Here is a 27,456-nt window from a genome sequence, read left to right as displayed (position 1 = left end):
TCCTTTATTGTAAGAATTACCACTTTTTCCACTTAATAATTACATATTCTTGATGTTTTTGGCTCTTCTTAATGCACTTTCACCCTTCCCACTTATGTCTATTGTTCTTTTTATAAACTTTGAAAAATTACTTGTGTTTATTGGGTTCAGCACCAAACCCACTCATTGTATCGCTCATAACAAAACCACAGATTGTTAAAGACATTATTATTTAGATGCATCAGTTTTTGACCTGTAATTTGGGAAAATCCTATTCACATTTACTGACCTATACAAAGTTTACATGTTATTATACACTCATCATTTACTCAAAAGCAACAGTATGCTAAGTTGCAAGGCCTTCAAGGTGAATGTAGGCCTCCACTATAAATTATTAAATTAACAGATGTTATCACTATATCCATGCATGTCACTAACAAGAACTGTGTGTTTTCTTATAGCAAAGCCACATCAGGTTATCTGCTTTGTCCACTGATGGTAATTGAACCCCTGATTTTAGTGTTATAAATCTGAAGATTTACTGCCATCTCAGCAGGGAACTAACAAGAACTAAAATGCAGATTGAGATTATGTGGCTGGGAAATTAAATGAAAGCAAAACTTTCAACATGAATTCCATGATAAAGCTGTTGTACTTTACAGCAATGGTGCATGTACGTGCAGAAAGTGATTGTATCTCCCCTTAAAATTAAACTCAAATTATCAATAATTACCCCTAAAATACTGGTTTTTCCAGAGTTTCAGGTGCACTTGAAACCAGTTTTATTTCTATGTACATTCAAGGTTTTCAAACCTAGTATGAACCTTTTCTTACCCATTTCAAAAGCTGAAGGCCCTGTGTCTGTAATAATCAGGTGTTAAATCAGTTTTGCACAAACAAATCAAAATTAGCATGTCATACCTTTTACAATTTTACATTTACAATTCAGTAAAATGACTTATCAATATATGACAATGGAATTGGAATAAAAACATAGTTCATATATCAAATATTTATATTAAGTTAATATATTAATTAAAAAAAATATTAAAAAGAATCTAAATCTTCATTTTTCTTTTTGATATGATTCATCTGAGTTCCTATTTTTTCACTTCTAAAATAAGATTTGCCAAGATAACAAAACATTTGTCAAACCCTTACCTTTCTCTCTGACTTTCAAGGCTGTTTGCTAATCAAGTTTATATGGCTGATGGGCATTTATAAATCAATAGAAAATCATATTCTCAACCATTTAAATGTTACAATTCTAAACTGAAATCTCTCACTGTAAGGTCTTAGCTGACAAAAAAAACTGCTTAGCTTATGTTGTTCACATTTGGTGATCCACACAGTTACAGAACTTTTTAAACTTCAATGTAAAGCAATACAACAATAAAATTAAAAGAAAACTGATGTGAATAAGTTAACCACTGAAACTACTAAGAAAAATTGTAAAACTTTTTTTTTTAAATAAACACTGTACTATTCATTGTATTTCATATTTTTCAACTTTTCACTGTACATTCATTATTTCTCTAGAGTTAGTATTAGGGTAGAGAAAAATTAGAGACAATTAATAAAGTTTTACAAAAAAAGAAATTTGATATCCATTTAGGGTGTTTAAAAAGTTATGTAAATACTTTATTCTTATCACAAAAGACACATTTTACCCATACTGATACATTACACATTAAAGGCTCTAGAAATTCACAAAAACACTAATGAAAAACCTGGTTTATGTACAACAAATTTTTAATGTGTACTAAAAAAAAGGCCCACATTTTGTGAAGATTTTGTAGGGTTAAACTTTATGGGGGATAAAAAAAAATTATTATTATTGATCTTACTAACAGTTATCATTTTGTACAGTAACTTTCTTTTAAGATACATTTTTGATAGTTAAAACTTACTATTCATACTTCAGTAACTTAAAAAAAACAAAAAACATTAAATGCATCAATGCTTTTCAAGGTACAACAAACACTTATTCATTTTATAAGAGAAAAATTTATGGCAAAGAAAGAAGCTACATTTATATTTTAAACTTGCATGACATGTTAGCAGAATTCCATTATAAAATGATATACAAACCACCTTTTTTTAAATAAATAATTCAGCAAATATAGAAATTTGAAAACTGTCAAATCTTACAACTTTAAATTTTATGTACTCATGTTTTGACTTACGCTCTTGTTGGGCATTTAGCAACTGCATTTTAAGCTTTGCAACTTCATTCCTTAAATGCTGTACATGAAGTGTCAAGTTGGCAGCTGTATCACCGTTATTAATGTCTCGTGGTGAAGTTGGTGCAGAGACTGGCTGATCAAGTTTTTGTTGAAGCATCCTAAATATACCAATGCAAATACAAATTAAAGAAAAATTGTGTATTCAATTTTATGTGCACAGAGATGTAGAAGTTTAACTGCATCTAACTGTTTTTGACTAACTAGAAGTTCATTAAGAATCTACTTTTAACTTTACTCTAATTACAGCTGGGAATAAAAATTTACCATAGTACAGTTTTTAGGTTTTTATTATATCTCTTATTGTGTATATCTATATGTATTAACACAGCAGTGAAAAATGGTTCACAACTGTCTCATTCACAAAACTGAAACTGGTATATGTACTTGTATATGCAAGATCTACTAACAACACACTACACATCCTGAGCTTGGGTTTGCTTTCATTATAAAACATTATCAACATTCTTTACAAGTTAAATAATACATATTATTCTATACATGAAGACAAATTTGTTTTAATGTTTACTTATAAAGATATTCAACAAATTCTATCAATGATGTCCAGTTGTCATAACACATAACATTGCAGTAGAACTTTGGAGATACGTAAGTTTGTTTTTGAATTTTGCACAAAGCTACTCGAGGGCTATCTGTGCTAGCCATCCTTAATTTAGTAGTGTAAGACTAGAGGAAAGGCAGCTAGTCATCACCACCCACTGCCAACTCTTGGGCTACTCTTTTACCAACAAATAGTGAGATTGACCGTCACAATATAACACTCCCACAGCTGAAAGGGCGAGCATGTTTGGCATGATAGGCATGCAAACCTGCAACCCTCAGATCACGAATCACATGCTGTAACAGGCTTGGCCATGCCGGGTCAAGAGATACACAAGACAACTATTTCTAGCAGAATAAAAACACAGTTTAACTTATACCTAGTTGTAAAGAACTTGCTTAAAACTGTAAAATGAATGTGGACACATCTTATGGTGTAAAATTCAGTAACATATACAGAGCTGTCACTGCAGAAAGGGGCACTAACAGTACGAAAAACACAATCAAAGAAGCTGTAAAAGTATTTGAAGAATACTACATAACATTAAGAGTGATTATAGATGACAACTGAAACTTCACCAGCATTGTAAACAAATTTTATGCTTAAGTTAGACAGTTACTTTGAGTTTATCCTTTGTTTAAAGGTATAATTATTTATGCAATCTGATATTCAGTGGTAAATTTGTTCAATTAGTGTGGCCCAATCCTTGATTACATTAATTAACAAGATACTGAAACAATGTTTAATTAATATAATAATAACACAGATAAATTCTATTGATTTATTATTTAAATCTTAAAATGTGATAAAAATCTTCAATGAAATGTTAAACTTCATGATTTGACTGTTAGCCCAGGGATGTTGTCTAAGCATACTATGTAACAATGCTAATTAATTAAATTTTAGTATAATTGAGGACGAGAGCTTGAATCAAACCATAATTAATGGTGAACTTTGGCAAAAATCATTTACTGCCCACATCACTGATTAATAACTTTTTATTAATATTTCTTTTTAAACTTAATATTTTTACAATTTATAGAGCAATTCTACTAGGTTTATTTATGTAAAAGACCATTAGGAATAATCATATGATCTATCTGTATGTCCTGACCCAACAGCAACCTCAATAAAAAGAATTTCATGGGCATGCAGCTCTAATAAGCTAAATAGCATGCTGCAAGAAAAATAATATCAAATAAAGTAAAAAATAACCACATTTTCAGTATTAAAGGATTTAAAGTAGTTGTTTAAATGTAAGAAAAACTTACAAATGAGAACAGAGTTTACTCATTTCAAAAATTAAACAGATTTTAAGCAAGTTTAGAAAAATTAAGTGGTATTTTAATGCATACAGAATGATGCAAAATGTCTTTACTGTTGTCTTAATCAAAACAAAATTTAATTTATGAAAAGAAAAACAGTAATTAAGATGATTATAATCTTAACATTTTCTTCAGTACTTATTATACAGTAACTTTTACTGTTGTTTCATTCAAAACAGTTTCTTACTGTGAAACAAACAATAATTAAATTGATTTTAATGACCTTAATAATTTATTTTCTTCGGTAAAGACTATATAGTTACTTGTGCCCCAATCCAATAAAGTAAGCCGTATAACTACATAAATAGAAATTTTTATCATAAGTGCATGATCTGACCCCCCTTGTATGCAAAGTTTGTAAATACAAAAAAACAAAACATTTTCCTCATGAAAGGTATATTATTTGAAATATTAGCATCAGAAATATTTATGAAACCAAACACTGTGTTTGTTCTGTTAAGACATTTTCAGAATAGAAACAATTTAGTTTTTACAAAGACAAGAAGTTTATTTTAACATTACTTATGCACTAAATATTCATTACATTTTGCGAGATGTACATGAATGATTGTTTAATGGCTAATGGTCTTCAATCTTTTGGCAGCACTTAAATTACCTAAACAGGACCTGTTTGAAGTAATTACTTCTTACATTTCTACTAAATGGTATGAAAAACAACGTAACATGCAATGAATGTCAAAAATTCAACACTACGGACTCAATTAACTAGCACTAATTGCTTTATACATCTATCAAAAGTTCAGTGAAACACTTGCGTACAAAAGAAATATGTTCAAAACTACCTCTTCTCTGTTTCAAGTTTGTCCATTCGCTTCCATAAACGATTAACAAGGGCTTCTTGTTCCTGTTCAAGGGTGTTCTCCAGTTCAACTTTCTCTCGACGTAGCTGCTCCAAGTTTGATTGCTTGGTCAAAGTTTGAGCCTCTAACTTTTCTATTTTTCTCATCAGTCTGTTGACTAAAGCCTCCTGTTCTTGCTCAAGTGTCTGTTCCAGCTGAACTTTCTCATGGCGTAACTAAAAACCATAAAAAAAGAAAAAATTATGCAGCTTCTACATTTGTAATCATAATTATTTACTTCAATGCTTCAGTGTTTTCATTCAAAATAATACCAAAATTCAATATAACCACAGAAGGAAAAAAAAGTCCCTATGAAGTTTCAACACTGACACTAAAATAACACCTAATATATTATTGAAAGTTCCCAGTAACTTGCTTCAATATATTGTTTAGTTTTTCCTAGAAATATTTGTATTCCTATGAAGTTGCTAATAAGTAAAAAAAAAAAAAAAAAAGAAGCAGAAAGAAACAGCAAACAAATATTTCAGCCATGTTATTATGTTAGAGTAATAAATATATCATTGCAATGGAGAAGGTGACAAACAGAATCAATTTACTTTTTAGTGATTCGTTTTCACATACCATTATCCATGTACAGTATTTACACACACTTAATTCACATCTTTAGAGATTTTTCCTTTACTGTACTTTTTCATTACCTTAAATAAAACAAATCCATGTTCAAGTGTAGAAGTAAATGCTCCCTCATGATTCACATATACACACAAAACCATGTTAAAACAGCAGCTTGTGGTACCTGCATACATATGGTAAATTTGGTCTCACATGCTAGTTACTGGGATTTGAACACAGTTTAAAACGTTGTGCCTGCAGGATCCAAATGAAGATCAGGAACACAAATATAATTCCAGAATTGAGTTTAATGACCTTACAAACCTACTACTAGATCAGGGCTATCATTATTGTTTAAAATAGAAAGGTAGGTTTCAAAAGTAGAAGAGATTTCAGGAGATTCTCATACTACATAGGTCAAGGGGGATTGCCACTTGTCAGGGAGGTTCAGGGGCAAAGCTAAGTTATAATTTTTTGAAACTGAAAATGTATTTATGATAGGTACCCTCCACTCACAAAATTGGCTATTCTCATTCATTGCTGACTTCAATATGTGAACATTTTTATCATGCATGCCAAAAGCCTTCTACACTCTGCTATTGAAATAAAATTATTCCAATGTGTTTCCTGCAAATCATCAAGCATTACCTATCAGCCAAAAAAAGTATAGCATACTCATGCAATGCATGTGACAACTTCCATGCACTTCCACTGAACTATCACTTTGAAAATTTAGCAGATGACAGAAGCACCAGAAGTAAGTGCAGAGAAAGGGTGGGAAGTGTAAGAAGAGGGAGGTACCTATCAGAAATACATTTTAAAAATAGGAAAATTATAACTTCTGATATGATACTTCTCTCTTTCCACAAGATTAGTTACAATTCCACGTTGATTAGAAGGAGGGACCAGTGTGAGGAAAGAACAGACGTACCCCCTCCAAAGGGCCTATTTATGCAAAAAACAGCACAGGTTATTCACCTACGAGTGATCATATGAAAACACCCCATCTCAAAGATGAGTGTGTAGTATTTTGAGCACTGTTCAACAAGGTGTAATGTGCAGATTTAAAGAATACCTGGTCAGGTATCATTTACTACATTTTCAATGAAAGCATAAAAACTGCAACCCTGAGAGAAAATATTAATAAAAACTTACCCAGTGTCAGAGTTGCAACAAAAATTGGAGTATAGCTACAGGTGGAAGACGAAACATGAGGATGCTGAAACTGTGATATGATGTAAATAATAGGAGATGAACTTGTTAGGGTTGGTCCAGATGCCTATTTGTAGGATCTCCTCCAGAGGTCGATAAACACAAAAAGTAGGAAAAAGGTGAGATGTCAGATTTGGAGAGGTAACACAGTACAAAGTATGCTGGGAATGGAAAGGAAGAATAAGCCAACTGCATCAAATAACAAGGGGCATGAACCAAAGTAAATGAGGATATAAGTTCGAATGGAGGTAAAGTACAGGTATGGAGGATCACATTAACATCCCATTCCAGAAAGGCAGGTCACTGACAAGGTCATATATATATAAAAACAGCTTGTTTGGGTTGAGAAAATTTTTTACATAGAGAAGTGAACAACGTTTCGACCTTCTTTGGTCATTGTCAGGTTCACAAAGAAAAAAACCTGACGATGACCAAAGAAGGTCGAAACGTTGTTCACTCCAATACGTAAAAAATTCTTAACCCAAACGAGCCATTTTGACAAATATATTTCTCTACAAGTGGGTTTTCTCGACATCACTGACAAGGTCAATAAATCTGGAAGATTGGTTGATTGATTTGGTGTTTTATGGCACAAAGCAGCTAGACTATCCGCCAAACATCCAGTAAAAAGTTAAAATTAAATTCAGTAAAATTCATAAAAGGAAATTAAGGTAAAAGAAAACCAGGTTTGAAAAAAAAACAACAACAAAAACATAAATAGCATAAAACCAATGTTTACATCTAGTCTACAGCAGTAAGAGAAAACTGCAGTGATACAAGATGTAAAGGACTTTCTGTAACATAATTGTAATTATCATAACTCGCCAGGAAGACTAACAGATAAGTATAAAAACCACTGTCAGTCACCTGAAGTTGGCCTTTCAAGTCCTGGTTCCGAGTTATTTGACATTATGGCCATTTTCAAAAAGTTGAAAAAGACTTGGAGCAAAATTTTAATAATAACTCACCAGGATGACTAATGGATAGTTCAAACAGAAATGTTAGTCACCTGAAGTTGTCCTCTCCAGTCCTGGTTTCAAGTTATTTGATGTTACAGCCATTGTCTAATTTCAAATCGAACTAGATGGACTGATTCTTAAGAGGGTATTACATTAAAAAAGGTCTAATGTATATATTAAAAAACTTATATTGCATTAAAAATATTAATGAACTTTAAAAAACTAAAAAATTGATCAAGGTGGACAGTGTCATTATCTCTAATAACACTGTTTAACGTTATGGACAAACCTTGGGACACAACATGTTTAATATGGTGCTGTTGTTGAGAGTCATAACGATGGCAAGAAAGTAAAATGTGGCTTATAGTTACCCGAGTGTTACACAGACTACACATTGGTGCATCAGTCCAGATAAAAGAAAATGATGAGTTAAAAAACTGTAACCAATGTGTAGCCTAGTTAGAACAACTTCCTCTTTCCGATCCTTATGAAATCAAGATGGCCAAAGACCAATATAGGATTTTATTTAGAAAAACTTGTTTGCACATTGCTCACTCTAAGTTGACTGCCAGTGATAGTGCAAGAGCAGATAGATTTAGCTGCAGTGTCAGTAAGCTCATTCGCAAATACCAACGAGAGCCAGTATCCAGAAGAACTGGATAGAAGTAAATGTTAAAGACAAATGGACCAGTCGGTTTTGAATATTGGTGAGAACAGGGTGTGAACTAACATGAAGCAATTCCAGGACCAGTAGAGAACTAAGCGAGTCAGTATAAATAGTGCAGCTTGAGTACTCCTTAGCTTCTATGTGATCCTGGGCCAGATAAATGGCATACAGTTCAGCAGTGAACACAAAAGCTGTAGATGGGATTATGCACACAACCACCAAATCACAACAAACCATAGCAGAGCCCATAAAGTCATCTGATTTTGAACCGTCTGTATAAACAGGAATGGAAGGATGGTTGAAAAGATGTTCAACAAATAACAGAATGTATTTCCAATCAGGAGAGTCTGCTTTTCTCAGATGACTTAAAACAGTCGTTCCCAACCTTTTTTTTGCCCCGCACCCGTAAAAAATTTTTTAATATGTTCTCGCACCCCTTACAGTAATTATTTATTTGAGAATAAAGGTGAAGATGGCCAAAACAAATGTTATCTCACACCCCCTGGAACGCTATCTCGCACCCCTGGTTGGGAACCACTGACTTAAAAGATAGGTCACATTTGGGAACTGTAAAAAGCCATAGTAGGATGGGCTGAGCAGTGGATACAGCAATGTTATCCAAGGACAGACCCAATTCATCCAACTGGATACGAAGGCCAAAAGGAGCAATGGCAGATCGTCTGTTCTGAAAAAGTATGGCCCACCGAGGAAGGAAAACACAACCCCATGTGGGATGCTGTGATAAGGAATGAAGTTTCGAAGAATATAGTAAAAACAGTTGCAAATGGCAGAGGTGCAAAGAAGGTTCATGAGATAATGTATAAGCTCTGAACTGGGGAAGTGTAAAAAGCCCCAGTGCAGAGCTGAAGTCCTTGATGATGAATGTTGTTCAGCATCTTTAAGGCCAAGGTCCTGGCAGAGCCATAGTTCAGTTTTGATCGAATAAGAGCACGATAGCTCTTTAGCATAGAACATCGATCCACTCCAAGTGGTGGAAGAGAGGACATGGAGGATGTTCAGTGCTCTTATATATTAGACCTGTAGCTGCTTGATGTGTGGTATAAAGGTCAGCTTATGGTCAAAGATAAGTCCTAAGAACTTTGTCTCAGGGACCACAGGCAGCACAACTTCACCAATATGGAGTTCAGGATCAAGGTGAATACCCCATTAGCAGCAAACATGCATGCAAACAGTTTTTGAGAGAGAGAAGTTAAAGCAGTTGGCTGTGGTCCACTTCAATAAACAATTGAAGGCAATCTGCAGCTGGCGCTCAATATACCTCATGTTTGATGACTCACATGAGATGTGAAAGTCGTTGACATAGAGCCCATTTGCAACAGTAAGAGGGAGTTGTTCTGTGATGGCATTAATCTATATACTGAAAAGTGTGGCACTCAAAACACAGCAACAGTACTGAGGGCCTCCAAGTACCTGCAGAAAAGAAGGACAAAGTGTCAAACCCACATAAACTTGGAATCTCCTAACCATTAAAAATTTTAATAAAAATTGGCAAATGGCCATGTAATCCATATATGCCATACCTCCAAAAAACCAAACAAGATGAGTATTAACCATTCTCTATAAGGTCTTACAGAGACAGCTTGTCAAAACAATTGAGCAGTAGTTTGAAGGAATCTTGGGATCCTTCCCAGGCTTAGTGAAAGGTAGGACAATAGCATGGCACCAGGAAAATCATTCTCCTGCCAGATCTGGTTAAAAACAATCAGAAGAACAGCAAGAAAAATGGGAGATAGAAGGCACAGCATTTCATAGTGTACATCTTCAGATCTAACCAATGTACTGCCAAACGGATGAAGGGCCAGTTTGAGTTCCACCAGTGTAAATGGACGATTATAATCACAGACAATCAGTTTGAAAGGAAAGAGGTGATTGCTCTGCTCGAGTCTTGATGGCTAAGAAGATGGAGGAAGAAGCAGAAGTGCTAGATACCTGACAAAAGCTTTCACCTAGAATATCAGCAATGTACCAGGTATCAGCTACTTCCTGACCATCAGAGAGCAAGATCGAGAGGAGGACAAAATTATATTGCCCACTGCCCTTTCAAATCTTGTCCTATATGACTCTGACATCTTACCCATGAAGTATGTGCACAGGCCTGCTGGAAAGTGATGAGGTGTGAGAGTGTAGAATACCTACGAAAAGTATCCCAGGCCCATTTTTGAGCCTTCTGTGCCATGTGGCAAGCAGAATTCCACCAGAGACAAGGATATCGTAGAAACATGTTGAGGTTTTAGGAACACATTGAGCAGCTGCTTGTATAACAGTCAGTTACTGCTGCCACACAGTCATCTATTGATGGCTTACAGACAATGGCAGGATCAAGTTCTGCAAGAGTAGTGAAAGAGAACTAGTTTGGTTGATCCAGCTTCCACCAAGGCATGCGGGTCAGGTGGCATCAACCATGGCCAGTCTCTCAAAATTATAGGAAAATGATCACTGCCTCACATGGATAATTGTCAACTCTCCAAGAAAAATGGGAAAGTAGTAAAGTGGAGCAAATCAAGGGATCAATAACAGTAAAGGACTGACTAGGTGCATTAAAATAAGGAGAATAACCAGTATTGAAGAGAAATGTTGTGATCTGAGAGAATACACTCTATGGAGCAACCTCTCCTATCAATATCAGCACTTTCCCAGAGGGGATGATGTCCATTAAAATGCTCCAAGATTAAAAAGGAAGACGGCAACTGTTCAACGAGAGCATCAAGGTCTAATTAATCATAGGTCTCTTCAGGCAGCAGGTAGAGAGTACAAACAGTGATGGTACAACCCAAGGAAACTTGAATGGCTACAGCCTCCAAGGGTGTGTCGAGCGGCAAAGACAGGGTGGGCACGTGCTGATCAACCAATAGTGCCTCCCCTCCATGCAATCGTCCATCACACAGCTCATCATCTCTGTACAAAGAAAATTGCCAACAGGTGACTTATTGGCAGGTTTCAGAAACGTTTCTTGTCAGGAAAGACCAACAGGATGGTAGGAAGCAATCAGTGTTTTGATGTCATCCAGATCAGAACGTAAACCTTGACAGTTTCATTGTATTGAGGTGACCATTTTTATTTTGGTGTAGGCAAATTGGGTGAAGATCCCTTCTGTTTGTGACCACATCTTTTTTTCTTTATTGTCTTTATTCGAGGGAGATCTATCAACCTCCATGGATCCTGCCCTGGATCAATTGGGCAGGTCTTTGTTGTTGGAAGAAGATTCCAATGACTGAGGACATGAATGAATGATTGTTTTGCATCTTGGGGTGGGTGAAGAAAATGTGCCCAAGGAAATGCTTGTACCTGGAACCAAAGGAAGTGGATCTTTGGATTTGCTGGAACGTATGTAAGGGACATACATACCATGGAGGTCAAAAGACTTTTCATTTGGTTTGAGAATGTTTCTTTTGGATGCACAGAGAGATCTGTCTACATTCCCACTGTAGTAGTGGAATGAAGCGCAGCAGCATATGTCCAAGATGAAGTGGTGAACAGCAACTTTTGAGCCTCAGGGTAAGTAATGTTATGAATCATTTTCAAATCCTGCACCTCTTTTTCTTCCAACCATTTAGGGCAAGAATGAAAGTTCGATGGATGAGAGCCATTGCAATTGACGCAATGAGGGTCCATCTCACACTCATAGACATCATAGTCCTTGCCACTGCAATGAGCACACGTCAAGGAACTATGACATTATGTCTGAGTGACTGAACCACTGACATTGGAAACATATAAAGAGGGTTTGGAATGTATGTCCGTACCCTACAATTAAGATAACCTGCCTTGATGGTAGCAGGTGGACGTGGTGATGTAAATGTCAGAACAAGGACATTGGTCAGTATCATAATTCCATCTTTGCAATTGGAGATACGCCTCACTGCAGAAACTCTTTGGGTGGTGAAACCAGCAAAAATCTGACTCGGGGATGTTATTGAAATCCTTCTCAACAATAACTCCTCATGATGAGTTCAAAGTAGCATGAGGTGCAACCTTAATAGGTATATTCTCAATTGCCTTTGAATGCAAGAGGAGTTCACTGTGTTGAGATATGGATGTTTTTACCAATATGTCACCAGATTGAAGCTTCTTCACTGATTTTGGAGAGCTAGTAAGTCCCTTCTGAATGAAAAAGGAAGACATTTACCTTAACAGTTTGTCTGAAAGAAAATGTATATAAGAAAATGAGGTACAACAGGTGTTACAGATGCTTGAAGATTGCTGCTCAGAATCTTCAAGATGTGATCATTTACCTATGGACTGTGTTTTCACTATTTTATTTAAGTTTTTATTTGTGGAATCCATAAGAAAAAGAATATTTTGGTGCCCACTGACCCCACCCACCATTGAACCCTATGAGGGGATGCTCTACAATGTCAAACAAGGACACTGCAACAACACTAGGGTTTCTCAAGCACTGTACCCAAACGTCAGCTTCAGATACAATGTCCACAACACCTGTTGAGAACATCCAACACTGATACTTGATTGGAATCTGGAAGGAAAGAATCAGCATGGTAAAGATGGGTGAGAGAAAAACCTTGTGGTAACAGTGAAGAAGAAAATTAGGGGATAATGCTGCCCAATAATCTGATATAAATTATATTGAAGACTCTTGGTCAAAAAGCCACATGAGAAACTCACACACACTAACAGCAGTAGAAAATCCTTGAGCCTAGCTTCATGTGCAAAAGATCCTCCACTTTAGCTAATACCCTTCCACGGATTGATTGGGCCAAATGAGAAGCTATCTGATGGGAGAATCCAGATTTACTTGCTAAGAATCAAATAAAAAACAGGTGTAAAGATGAAGATGTGGAACCAGTGACTGGAGTTGATGGAGAAGGTTGGGTAATAAGGAAAGTGATACTTGAAGGAATAATTGCAGGTGGAATAAATGAGGAAATCATGGTTGAGTTGACCTGAGGTAGCAATCAGAAAGGCCCAGCATGAAGTGGCATGGATAAGGGAAACTACTTGATGAAGCAATAAGAGAGGAGAATAAATATATAGTAATTTATATGTCCAATCTTGACTGATGGTAGCTGTTGCCAAGGCCCAATGATGAAGAACCCAGGACCAAAAGAGGGGTAACTGACAGTAGCAAAACCATCAATGCAAGAAAAAACCCCAAAGACTGCAAAGCCACCAGAAAATTAGGATGAAAAGTCACCCTATCAAATAAATCTTGGAAGAGAAGATGATCAACCACAAAGGTTGAGAGCAGCCTGTACAAGACAATTAAATTATTATGTTGTACATGGGCCTAATATAGGAAATACAATATACAAACACAGAGAATCTCAAGTGGGTGCCATCTTGTAGAATGATATAAGCCATTATCATGAAACTGTAAGAATGGATCATTACAAGACATTGTCTGGCAATGGGTAGAACGTGATCCAAAGCTTGATGAACTGCTGAGAGCTCTTAAGATGTTTATATATAAAGATTGTTTGTCTAAAGACCAAAAACTCAAAGCCTCATGGTGATCAACCCACACACTTTAGCCCTAAAGGGATGCACCCATAAACAGATTTAAGTCCATACAAGGATGAGGAAGCAAGACAACTGTTGATGAGCAAGTCTTGCCAAACAACCAAAGGAAGTTGTTTACAAGGAAAAGAGAAAGTGTGATGGGAGCATCTAGAAATCCTGATTAAGATTCCAATGATCGTGCAGAATCCACTTAAGAGTATGCATACGTGTACAACCAAAGGGAATTAGTGATGTCATAGAAGACACATCGCCAAAAGCAACAGAACTTTGCATGCAGAAAGTGAGGGAGCAAATAAAGTCTTAGAGGAGAAGGTTGAGCTCAAACTAAAGCAAGTGTTGAAAAAGATACCCAAATGTACAAGGTACAACATGGGAAAGACTTTTCCAATTTGATCAAACAGCCTTCCTGAGCAGCTCTGAGAAAATGCTGAGAAGTACGACTGGCAAATATCTGTTCAAAATGGGCTAGAAGTAGCCAATTGTCAATGTAAAAATGGAAACACAGCTGCAGGGCATAAAGATGAAGAGAAAATGCTTGCACCACCAGACAGAAAAAAAATGGAGACAAAGCCAACCTAAAGAGTAGGATGCAAAATTGGTATGCTACCCACTGATGGACAAGACTGTTCAAAGATGAGAATATGCAGACACTATTCACAGATCTGAAGAAAACGTCTGCTGAAGATTGAGATAAGATTCCAAGAAGAAACATGGAAGGTGGTCAAAGCAACTGAGGCAGAACAGATAACTTACATACAGTCCACCAGTCTCTGATAAATGATGTCAACCAGGTTCAATAGCCTGTTGGGAAGAGAGATCTTGTACCACCCTGTGACAGATGCTATCAAGCTATGAGATAACAAGGAGGAAAAAAAACAGGTACACAGAAAAAAGGAAGTAGGGTAAGAAACAAAATTTCAATTCTCTTTGACAAATCCTGAAAAACCCAAAACATCTGAGATGAAAGGACATCACAGATGAATGAAGATTCTAAGGCAAGCTCCCACCAGAACTGTTGGCAGCACATTGTTTGTCTTTGGGAAAAATGGCAAACCACAGCACCACAAGTAGGGACAAGTAAGGAATGGGAAGAAGAAGGATGGGAACCTGGAATTGGTGCCAAATTTGGATTTGACTGAGATACCCCCCCAGAAAACCCCATTAGAATTTCTGTGGCAAGCCTTTCACAGGAAGTGCTTTGTGGAAAGGTACTGCAAAAGGGTCATGAGCATAAAACAAAAGTGGGAAAATTGGGCATGGGTAAGACTAATAGGACCTTCCATAAGTGAGCAAAATGAAACCCAACAGCTGTTAGTCAAGATGTGAACAGTCAGCCCTATGAAATGTGAGGGCCAACTGATCCTAAGCCCATGGAGTATTGGGAATACTAACACCATTGCCCAACTGAAAGGCAAATTGGCCAGTTGGAACTTGAATGTCATAGAACAGGGGAAAACACCACACAAATTGAAGATATTTGTTCATGCAGTAACAAAGTATATGAGTCATAAGATATAGGAACAAAGGATAAAACATCATATATGTGAAAAATAAAATCAGAAAAAAATGTGAAAGTTTCAACAGAATGTTTAGAAAGAGTATGGGAATGCATAGCAAAACCAAGAGGTGGAAACAGACAAAGTCCTCATCAACCTGACCAGGTTCCACAGGTTCAGGAGGAAAAAGGGCAACAACTGGAGACAAAGGTCAACCTATACAAAATTTGATCTCTATGTGAATAAATGTACACAAATCTATCATCAACTCACCAGCACCTGAAGATAGTGGTATAGTGACTGTCAGGTTGCATAGTACCTGAAGTGGTGATATTAATTTCAGAATTCATGTTAGTGTAGTCGATAAAAACGTTTTATGTAAATAAAAAAGCAAACACAATTTAAAAAAAAGAGTAAACTAAATTAAACCATTTTGAGAAAAATAAAATCTCAAACACTAAACAAGATAAAGAAAAAACAAAAGATGTCTGAGTTCATGGATCAAATGAAAAGTGATAGTTCACTACAGTCGCACTGAGGGAGTTATTTACGTCATGCAAGTATACAATTCTCCCATTGATGGATAGGTAATACATGATGACTTGCTTGACTTGTGGCATGCATAATGAAATAGTTTGCATACAGAGGGCAGCAATGAACAATAGATAATCTTGCAAGGGGAGGGAAGTACTGTTTCAAAAATCTAATTTTAAGCATTTTTATTTTAAGACAGTTAATTCTTGTTTTGGGGGCAATGTTAAAAGTTCAAAAACTTGCTTTAAAAGGAATTTATATGGTTCTCTTTTATTTTTTCCATACATATGATGCAAGAAATCATAACAAATAATCAAGTGAAAATCTATGTAGCATGTTTAAATTATCAATAGTATGCAACATGGTTCTGCTAACTCCAAAACTTTGGGAAAAATAAGGGCCAAACAAACAAGTTCACAAACACAGAGCATTACTTAATATAGGGTAACAGATTCTTTTACCATTAACATTTTCACAAATGACTGACATATGCTGTTTACTAATTTCAAATATAAAACTCACATTTTTAAGCAACAGTCAAAGCTAGACAAAAAATTGCTGATTGCAGCATTTTTTTCACGAGGGAAACTTTTACATATCTTTTCAATTAGCATTACATTGTTAGTTTTGGTTATGCCTTTTGATAAGAATATTCAAGAATGTTAAAATTTCAAACAATTACACTCAAATTTTACCACTAGTAACACAACTAACACACTTTATAAATCTGTTATAATTTATGACTTGCATAAATCACATAAGAATTAAAATTAATTTCCATAAATATACAGCAAGATTTGAAAAATAATTCATGACCACTTACATTTATTTTTAACAAACTTTTTACATGTTAAAAACACAACGTAATGTACTTCGTGTATAAATTTATCCTTACCTGATTCAATTTGCGTGAAAGGTCATTGGTTAAGCATTCTTCTTCCTGTTCATAATTCAGTGCTAAAGTTTCTTTTTCTTTCTTCAAGGCTTGAATTTTTTTCAACAGAGTATTACTAATATACTCCTCTTCTTGCTCAGCTTTTGCTTGCTACATCATACAGATAAAGCCTTAGTCTTTTATGACTGCTTAATCTATAAATATTACAATATTCCAAAACTAAACAAAATGCCACTTTTAACGTAAAAAGCTGAACAAAAATGAGACAGAATTTGTATTGATTTTCAAAGTAAATAATTTTATTTTACATTTCATTTCAATATGATACTTAATAAGTAAAAATTACATAACAAAAAATTCAGTTTTGTCAACATGCAATTTAACCTCTTCCTAAAACACTTCTTTATATAATTAACCATTAATTTAATAAAACGTATATATAGATGTCAATGCATGCCTATATTTACAGATAAAAAATATTAACAATAAAATATTTATCACGTTTTAGTAACATAAACTAATTTTTATAACATTCTACATGACCATAGCATGTAGATTCCTTTTTAACCCTCACTAGAAAAGAGAGAAAAGGTTTATTTTAGTAAAGTAGACTTCTGATGCACATCCCTTTTACATGTTGTGTTATTATTCATGCAATAGTTATACATCTGCCTCTGGTGTAAACAGGCCCATCTGTCTTGAATACGTATTTTATTTAATAACATGTTCTAGTCACACAACCTACAGCAACTAAAATATATAATGATTTGAAAATAAAAGTCTAAATTAAATGTAATTATGTTAAGTCTGTAAATATACATGGTCTGGAAACATTTCTTTAAGAATGCTAAATGATGTACAATTAAAAGTTTTAAAAGTACAATATATAAATGATTTGTCATTAAGTGTTTTCACAACAAATAAATAGATTTCCAAAGTATTAGTTTTCTTCAAAATATTTAATCAAAGTTTGAAGAAGTCAGCAGACATGAAATGCTTACTGATAATAAGACATGCACAATGAGCAAATCACTAATGCAACCCTTTTATATACTGATTTTACATATTATCATTAATATTAAAACTAGAGCTCAAAGCATTTTAACACTGTGATATACACTGTATGCAACCCAACAGCATTAAAAAAGGAAATACCTCATATACGATATAATTGTTTCCAGTGTCTTTTTCATACTACTGTAAAATTTTTCATTTAAGCTAAATTGACAAGGGTCACAACATTACTGTTGAAAATATGCTACCTCATATCAAACATCCTTTCAGAACAAGTAAAACTCTGAAATACTTTATCATACATTGCAACTCCTACAAAAGATATAAAAACCACATTGTTGAAATTAATATGCTTATGAAAAAAAGTTGTTCAGGCTTTTTGTAACATGTTTAGAGCACCATGAACAAAATCTTATTCTTTCAATCAAATTTTATTTCTCTTACAATGATCTTTTTTTCCACATTTTAAATTTACTGAGCAGAGTAGGTAATATGCACAAACTGAATCACAGCATACTTCAACATCACCACAACTATGGGTCTACTCATAATATCACAACAAATGTTCATAGATGAATTCTGCATAAAAGATAAAAATGTTTGACTGATAACTGGTCTGGGCAAATATTTTTATTTCACTTAAAAAGTGCCCAAATAAAATAATAAAGCACAAAATACCTTAAAGGTATGCTTGAAACTACTATGTTCATGCACAGCCATAAGGCTTACCAACCATTTCTTTTAATCACTCCAATCTCTTTAAATTATGATTTAATATCTATAAATTATCACACATACTACTGATAGCAAATGACAATTTGTTACTATGATTGGGAGTTCAATACTTAACCTTGTTTCCAGTTTTAATACATATCACAACAATGAAAATATAAACCCTTTATTTATGTATACTACATTACTAGATGTATTTGTGCAGGGTGTCCAGAAGAGTTCTGTTGTAATAATAAATAAAAGCATAATTAAGAGTAACAAATAGTTTTTCTTGATTTTGAAGATCATATATCATGCTGTGTTATAGCCTGTACAACACAGCATGACACATGAACTTCATAAGCAAGAAAAGACAATTCAAGGAATGTGCATGTTTTATGACTCACAACACTACAAACTGCAAAATTATTAATAAACTGGTTGATAGGCCTATAAGATTAATGAGTATTAACACCTTTTGTTCTATTTCATTTTGTCAGCAAACACACTTCACAAGATTCTTTAGAAAGCTAGGGTAGTGTATGTACAGGTAGGTTTTACCACAGTAAATAGCATATCTGCAATAAGTATAATAATTTCAAATCAACTTTATACTGAAAATGGAACTTATCTTTCTTCATTCCTTTTGCTTTCAGATGTTTAGTCATCAAAGCCCAACTTGAATATAAAGATGAAGAAACTGTCTGTCACACATGCCACACTTTTTTATTGCAATTACTTTAAGCAAAGTCCAATTAGGCTTACAACTTTTATAAGTCTTTCTTTCACACCCCCCACACACACACACATACTCCACATTCTTTTCAATTTAGTTTCATTCTAACTTTAAGGGCGGTGAGAATTTCTTTTATGTGCAGTTCTTGGTCAATGAAAATTTGGAAATGTGGTATTATATTCCCCATCCATATAAAATAAATTGCGATTTTGAAGTATAGCAAAAGCTAGAATTTTGGTGGATCATTGTTTGCAACATTACTTGAATAAGGATTCATTACTTGCATTTCATTAGCAAGACTAAATGAAACTAAAATGTACCACTAGTTTAATGTTATTGAACTTAAATTTCGGGTAAGTGTTAATCGTATTACTCATGTTACAAAAATATAAAAGTACACTTCACAAAAACTTCGAAGGTACAACCATACGACTTCGAATCTATGAGACTTACAATATTTACGCTAGCCTGGCGAAGAGCCCGATTATCTTCTTGTAAGCTTTTCACACGAAGTTTATAAGTATCTAGTTCCATCTTTAACACCCTGTTTTCTTGCAAAAGAGATTCATTACGCTTCTGAAACTGTTCTCGGGTCATTGGAGAAGGAGGAATCATCAAACTACCATCAACAGAACTACTATCGCTTTCACTTGCGCTGTCCGCCATCTTAGAAAATGTATTAAACAGCGTGTGAGTGAAAACGAAAGGGATAAAATGAATACGTATTTATATAATAACCTTTGAAATTGTAAATTTTCATTAAAAACATGTGTATGTATCTTTTATTATTATTTTCTTATTAATAAAAATTTGGCAAGATAGTGTACTAAAAGTTAATTAATAATTATAATATTTGTATTTTTTCTTGTTAAGCGCAAGGCTACACAGTGGGTATTGAAACTCGGTTTTTGAGTTTCAGTTCTTATGTTATAGTGAGTATCCGGGAGCAATTATAGCAAAGGGGCATACAAATAAAAAAAAAATTGGTGGAAAGTTTATTCCGGGACAAAAAAACTCAAATCTAGTGATATATGGGACATACATGTGTTTTTACGTTGGATGGTCACACTAGTTATTTTGCGCTTTTGTTAAAAATAATGTGCTCTCTTGTTGATTAAGCAGTACACTTTCGGTAATAACGTTGACGTTGGATTTCGATAAGAAAGATGGGCAAAGTACAGATTGTCCATTGTGCAGTTTTGTGCTGAGTAAAAGAGAAGAAAAACGAAATTGCGTTTAACAATGTAATTAGATATCACCGAGTTACTAAGGATAATGGCCTCGTAATCTGCGGGTCGCGGGTTCGCGCCCGAGTCGCGCCAAACATGCTCGCCCTCCCAGCCGTGGGGGCATTATAATGTTACGGTCAATCCCACTATTCGTTGGTAAAAGAGTAGCCCAAGAGTTGGCGGTGGATGGTGATGACTAGCTGCCTTCCCTCTAGTCTTACACTGCTAAATTAGGGACGGCTAGCACAGATAGCCCTCGAGTAGCTTTGTGCGAAATTCCAAAACAAACAAACAAACTAAGGATAACTGCTACGTATATGTTTTTTCGGGTGTTGCTTTAAATGTTCTATTCTGTTTGTTTTTTTCAAGAAAGAATTTTAACAATATCCTTAAACCTGATCATTTTATGCGAAATATCGCGAATGTTCTGAGCCATGTAGATAGAAATAATTCCTTGATATTAAAAAATAAACATTGAGAAATTAAAAATAGACCAAGATAAAACAGCGTTTTCCGTAAGGTTTTAAAGGAAGCCTTTATCACTTTTAGGCCAGAAGGCATTAGGCGGATGTTTTAGGACTAAAGAGTCCCTAATGCTAATCGTATTTTTAAAGAGGATGATAAAAGTTACCTGAACTTTATAGAGCAGTTAGTCTGACATTTATGGTGATAAAAATTCTGGAGAATCTCATAAAATATGTTGTTTTTTTCAAAATCATTTAATGAAATATAATATCACAAAACTTGTTGTTATTTCTTATTAAGCGCAAAGCTAAACAAAAGACTATCTCTGCTCAGCCCACCCCATATATCTAAACCTGGTTTCTGACAGTATAAGTTCATAGACATCGCTGTGTCACTGGAGAGAATATAGTAAGAGAAAACCAACACGAATTTGTGAAACGGTATTCTTCCACCTAGCTATGGCTTGACAACCACGGGGCCCGGCATGGACAGATGGATAAGGCACCCGACTCGTAATCTGAGGGTCGCGGGTTCGAATCATCGTTACACCAAACATGCTCGCACTTTCAGCTGTGGGGCATTATAATGTGACGGTCAATCCCATTATTCTTTGGTAAAAGAGTAACTCAAGAGTTGGTGGTGGGTAGTGATGACTAGCTGCCTTCCCCCTAGTCTTTCACTGCAAAATTAGATAGCCCTCGTGTAGCTTTGCGCGAAATTCAAAAACAAACAACGATACAGTTTATAATAATGGTTATCACAAATCATGGTTTATTTACAAGAATTTTACAGACTTACAAATAATACATAATATTTTATTAACGCTCACGGAGAACTAATCAATTATATGTTGATGCACAGGTATATTTCTCTAGAAAGCTTGAAGCACACATAGGTTTTTTATCGACCACAATATCTAATGTTCTCGAAGAAATACTAACTTAATTTTTTGAACAGTTCGTAATCTGTAAATATTCTCAGTCAAATATCTATAGTTTATCGAGTAATAAGCGTTTTTCACAGCTACAGCTTCCAAGGCTTATAGTATACTGACAGTAGTGACGAAACAATATTCTAAAACTGTTCCTTGATGTATCGATTTATAATCTTTAAGAAAAGTTCTGTTGTTGTTGTTTTTTAATTAAGCACAAAGCTACACAATGGCCTATCTGCGCTCTACCCACCGAGAGGAATCGAACCCCTGATTTTAGCGTTGTAAATCCGTAGACTTACCGCTGTACCAGCGAGGAACGTATTCGACTACAAGCTGGTGCTTTCGTAAAACACGTATTGTTGAATCTTACTGTGGAGAATCTTCTACAAATTTAGAGAACTGTCAAGACTTGGACAATACACATTTAACAATATATGTTACATACATTAAACTGAAACAAACGTACATTTAAAATAAATCCGTTACAAATACAAATATTGAAAACTTACATTTATATATCATCTAAATTTTACAGGATTTACTTGGGTTTTATTATGACAGAAGCGAATTGCAGTTCGGTTTTTGTAAAGCATAAAGTGAAAATATGGGCTATTTGTGTAGTGCCAAAAATGCCTATCGAAACCCAATGTTTAGTGTCACAAGTCCAGACACTTACCGTTGAGCCAGTAGTGGACTGAATCACAGAATTAGCAGATTGGAGAAATAAGATCTACTTTTACTGATTAAATAGTTTATTTTTCTGCTTCTTTATTTTTTATTTTTTTACTAATTATCATACTTGAATCTCTTTGAAAGAGGTATTCATGCAACAAATCTACTATGAAAAGAATACTTCACTTTATTGTTCATATTATCTTTAATTCCGAGTACAAAGTTTAAAAATTTACTATTATTGTACTAGTTTTATTTGTTTGTTTGTTTCTAAGCTGAGTTTTGAGGAGCAGGGGCGTAGATCCTGGGGGGGATGGAGGGGGATATATCCCTCCTTCATGGTGCATACAATCACCATCCCCTACAGTATGGTTTGTTGAATTGTTTTATTGCATCACAGACCTACAAATTGTGTGTTTGTTCTTGTGATTCTCGTGTTCTTACCAATCGAATTACATAATTAGGCCTAGATGTAGGCTTTTTCAGTGGCCGAAATGTACATCTTTAATATAGGCGTGCTTCTAAGCTTTTCGATTTAAGCGATAGTTCGTAAGTATCAGTCAGTAAGCTTAAGTATACATGCAAGGCTTGCAAGCACTATCACAGAATCTACCTACGTCTTGTACGTAGTGTAAGAATAAGTAAAATTTTCATCACAACAGATTGAACAGAGCATGAAATTCGAAAATATTACTCCCAAGCGTAAACTCCTGTGATCTAGATCTGGCAGGCCATTTGTAGCTTGTAACTGCATCAACCTTATGTGTATATTGTGCGGTTTTCCTACGCCATTTGTTCGTATGCATGTCTCGCTGGTTTTATTGTCGAACGCCTAACTCTCCTTAGCTGCCGAAGCCGCTGACCATAGTGTACGTTTAGTGTACAGTTAACGACAGGTTTGGGCCGCTCGGATCCAGACGCGCCCTACTTCACCCCCTCCGCTCCCTTTAGTCTGAGCCTCGATTTTACAACAGGGCTCATTAGACCTGTGTTTGTGGCCCTCGTTAATCCATGAAATTTCAGATTATCATCGCTCTCTAATAAAGTGCTGGTGCTTTATGGTAAAAGAACAATATATTCTCTTATTATAGATAGTAAAAATATTGTATTTTCTTGTATAATTAGAACACAAAAGGAGCAATTTCAACGGCCTGAAGCCTCTACTTGAATTGTATTGCTAGTTTTTGTTTAGGTGTTTTTATTTAATAGACATGCTTATAGACATTATATCACAACATGTTTGCCTTTTGATTAGCCTTAACAGGAATACAATATATTTGTGATTTTTTAAGTATTTTTCGAAAAACTTGCAATTACTTGTGTTGTAACAAGCACACATTATTGTTCCAGCGATGCCCAGGCGGTCAGTCGGCTCGGTAGTCACCGTGAGGTTCGCGCGTTCGACTTAAATACATTGTACAGTTCAGTCCTACTTCCATTCTGTTCTATCTTCGTTCGTTGTACGTTAGAGGTTTCCAATAAAGACTGTATTTTAGCCTGTTGAGTCATCTGGGAAACAGATTCCAATTATGACAAGCAAGCGTCTGAAACTTTCCGATATTAGACAGTTTTGCAAACCAGTTACTAGTACTACAAGTGACAGTGCAGATGCAGATAATCCAACAACCTCAAGCAAAGGAATAGAAACTTGCCATACAGAGGAAATACCATGTTCATCAAAGAACGAGTCTGAAAATGCTTGTGCAACTATTGCACATCATGAACCACCAGATAGTTGTGAAACAAGTTTGTGCAGTAATGAAAAATCTGACACTCCACAGATACAATGTGAAAAGCCATATCATCCAGACGCACAACTAATACCACAACAGAAAGCAAAAATCTCAAAATATCAACTTCCAGGGCAAGTGGTTTGATGAGTTCCCATGACTGCACTTCAATAATTAGACTCAAAAAGTCATATGCTTTCATTGTGCCAAGGCGGAAAATAGAGGCCTTTTTACAGGGAAATTGGAGAGGCCAGTGGTGTATACCTTCATATCCATCGGTTTTTGCAACTGGAAACAGGCAAAACAGAAATTCAACGAACACCAATCCTCCTCTCAGCACAGATTCGCTATATCTCCAGAAGGTTCACTTGATGTGACTGTCCAGCTACTTGATGGAAAAAAAAGCAGCGGGAAGAATGCAAAAGAAGTCTAGCCAAAATATTCAGAAGTTTACGTTTCTTACTGCGTCAAGGTTTAGCATTACGTAGACATACTGATACGGAGGGGAACTTCCTGCAGTTAATGAAGCTCCTGGAAGAGAAAGATCCTAAGTTGACGGCCTACTTGTCAAAGAAAACCACATTTACATCACCCCAGGCTCAGAATGAAATAATGCAGATGTTCAGCCATCAAATACTGAGGAACATAGCACACGAAGTGCAGCAAAGTAAAATCTTTGCATTAATGGTTGATGACACTCAAGATGTTAAAGGTGCCGAACAGGAAGCAATATGTGTACGCTACGTAGTGAGAACCTTGACGTCTATGAGACAATTCTTGGTTTGTACAGTGTTTCCAATACAACTGGTGAAACAATATCCTCGACTATACTTGATGTGCTGACTAGACTCAATTTACTACTGTCAGGATTAAGAGCACAAACTTATGATGGAGCCGCTAACATGAATGGTGCGTACAGTGGATGCCAGGCAAAAATAAAAGAGAAGCAACCGTCAGCTTTGTTTTTTCACTCCGGAGCACACAAGGCTAATTTAATAATGTAACATGCAGTTGAAACTTGTGAATGTGTTCGAGATTCTATCCATTGGATACATGAACTTAGTGTCTTGCTTCAGAGGTCAGGCAAATACAAGACAATCTTTGAAAATATTCTATCGTCAGACAGCCACAATGGTCCAGTTAAATACATCTGCCCACTGTGTCCAACACGCTGGTTGTGCCGCCTATCTGCAATTATATGTGTTAATGATCACTACAGTGACATTGTTGATTCTTTGTCTGAATTAGCAAATGAAAAATCAGATGTAGCGGTGAAAGTACGAGGTCTGCTGGACAGATTTGACAAAGGAAAGACAGTTTTAGGATTGTTGATGGCTCAGCATCCATTAGCTGCATTAGAGGAACTAAACCGTGCAGTCTTAGCAAAATCAGCGACAGTATCTGGCATGATTGAAGTATCTGCAATAACAGTTGAGCAATTGCGGGTATTGCGAACAGAGGAAAATTACAACAACATATTTGATGAAGTTGAGAAAAAGGTAACTTTCCTAGATCTGGTGCCAATTGAACTACCACGCATTCGCAGAGCCCCAGAATGATCACAGGTAATGGTTCAGCACACCATTCTGCAACAGCTATAGATTACTACAGAAGCCAATATTTTGAATTTGTGGACACAGTTATAGAACATCTGACCACAAGATTGACAACTCGGTTATATATTTCTATCTAGAAATCTCTGCACAACGCCTCGAGTTTCAGTTGCCCATGTTCAAAGGAACAACAAAAGCAGTATCTCTGAAAGATGCGAAGGATGCTTACTGTAAAATGCATGAAACAAGCCAGCAGATGTTTAGTGAAGTGTTTCTTCTCATGAAAATTTTGCTTGTATGTCCAGTATCCAGCTGCGAATGTGAACGCAGCTTTTCTGTAATAAGACGGTTGAAGACGTGGTTAAGGTCAACTATGTCTCAGTGCCGCCTCAACCATGTGGCAGTTTGTCACACTCACAAAGATGAGGTCGACAAGATAAATATAGAAGAGCTTATGAAAGAATTCATAAACAGATCATTACAAAGGAGGTCTACGTGTGGGAACATGTAGACTAGAGGACTAAATGAATTTTACTTCAATGAAAAGTATGGATAATTATGTGCTACATTGTATTGATGTGTAATTATCAAGAGTTTGCAAAGACATTTTAATTATTTTTATCAAACAACATAAACAGTTTTTGTAGATATAAACTTATCAAGGGTAATTACTAATTTTATTAATATTTGAAAACGTAATTCATATTTTGAAAGTTATTAGTAACCTTGTCAAGTATAATGGCCATCTTTTATACTGTGCAGTGTGCAGGAATAAATTCATGTGGCAGTTAATTTGTGACACATTTGTCTTTATTCTATTAACATTTTGAAAACTGTTCACAACTCTTCACTTATACAAACCTACATGGAAACCTTGAGGTATCGTGGCAACAAAATTACTCTGTGACTGTATGTTTACAGCTTTCAGGTTCACGTAATCAGAGATTACCAATTTGCAAATTGAACAGTCCACATAAGTGGTTGCAAAAACATCCCCCCCATCGGGTGTAAAAAATCTACGCCCCTGGTTGTGAGCTAATAATTTTATCAATCTACATAAAGTTTTAGTGTTTTGTGTGTGTGTGTGAATTCGACTAATTCTGCTGGAACACATTATCAAAAAGTGTCACACATGGCTCTATATCGCTTATTAGAAGTTTTTAGACCTTACAGGGAGCTTTTTTTTCATTTAGAAAAAAACTTGGGATGACTAAAGACACATTATTTAAAAATTGAAACTCGGAATAAATGTGGGAGCACAGTAAAGAATTTGAAGACGGTGTATTTGACAATGAAATAAAAAATCTTCTCAAACGCAGTAATTAAATAATTATATTTATTTTTCACCATTGATAGTACATTTTTTCGTTTTAACGTCAAATGCTGCAGTATACTTTACGTATTATTGTGTTTATATACAGAAAAGTCACGTGAATACTTTAAGTTATTACTGAGAGTCAAAAATGGTCCGGCCTACGAATAGAAAAGTTCAGATATATTTTATATGTCGCTATTTGGTACTGAACATCCACATACGCTAAATTATAGACGGCGTTACAGCGACTATTTATATAATAGATTCTGGATGCTGTTGATTGGTTTTCCTCT

The 27,456-nt window shown here is 35.3% G+C and overlaps 1 protein-coding gene across 2 annotated transcripts in view; it reads right to left on the bottom strand.

Annotated features, from left to right (window-relative positions):
- Positions 1 to 19,957, bottom strand: part of LOC143244914 (coiled-coil domain-containing protein 6-like) — a 30,416-nt gene extending 10,459 nt beyond the window's left edge. The window contains exons 1-4 of one of the 2 annotated variants that reach the window (XM_076490460.1): positions 19,719 to 19,957; positions 16,805 to 16,954; positions 4,913 to 5,145; positions 2,166 to 2,323 (exon numbers count right to left, since the gene is read on the bottom strand). In XM_076490460.1, the coding sequence (XP_076346575.1) occupies positions 2,166 to 2,323; positions 4,913 to 5,145; positions 16,805 to 16,954; positions 19,719 to 19,931 (754 nt within the window). In that variant the 5' untranslated portion in view covers positions 19,932 to 19,957. The remainder of the gene's footprint in view (positions 1 to 2,165; positions 2,324 to 4,912; positions 5,146 to 16,804; positions 16,955 to 19,718) is intronic. The other variant, XM_076490461.1, reaches the window with a different exon arrangement.
- Positions 19,958 to 27,456: the final 7,499 nt, after the last annotated feature.

This window comes from Tachypleus tridentatus, chromosome 2 (assembly GCF_004210375.1).
Source record: "Tachypleus tridentatus isolate NWPU-2018 chromosome 2, ASM421037v1, whole genome shotgun sequence".
NCBI classification, from domain to species: domain Eukaryota; kingdom Metazoa; phylum Arthropoda; class Merostomata; order Xiphosura; family Limulidae; genus Tachypleus; species Tachypleus tridentatus.
This window is presented reverse-complemented; position numbering and strand designations above follow the sequence as displayed.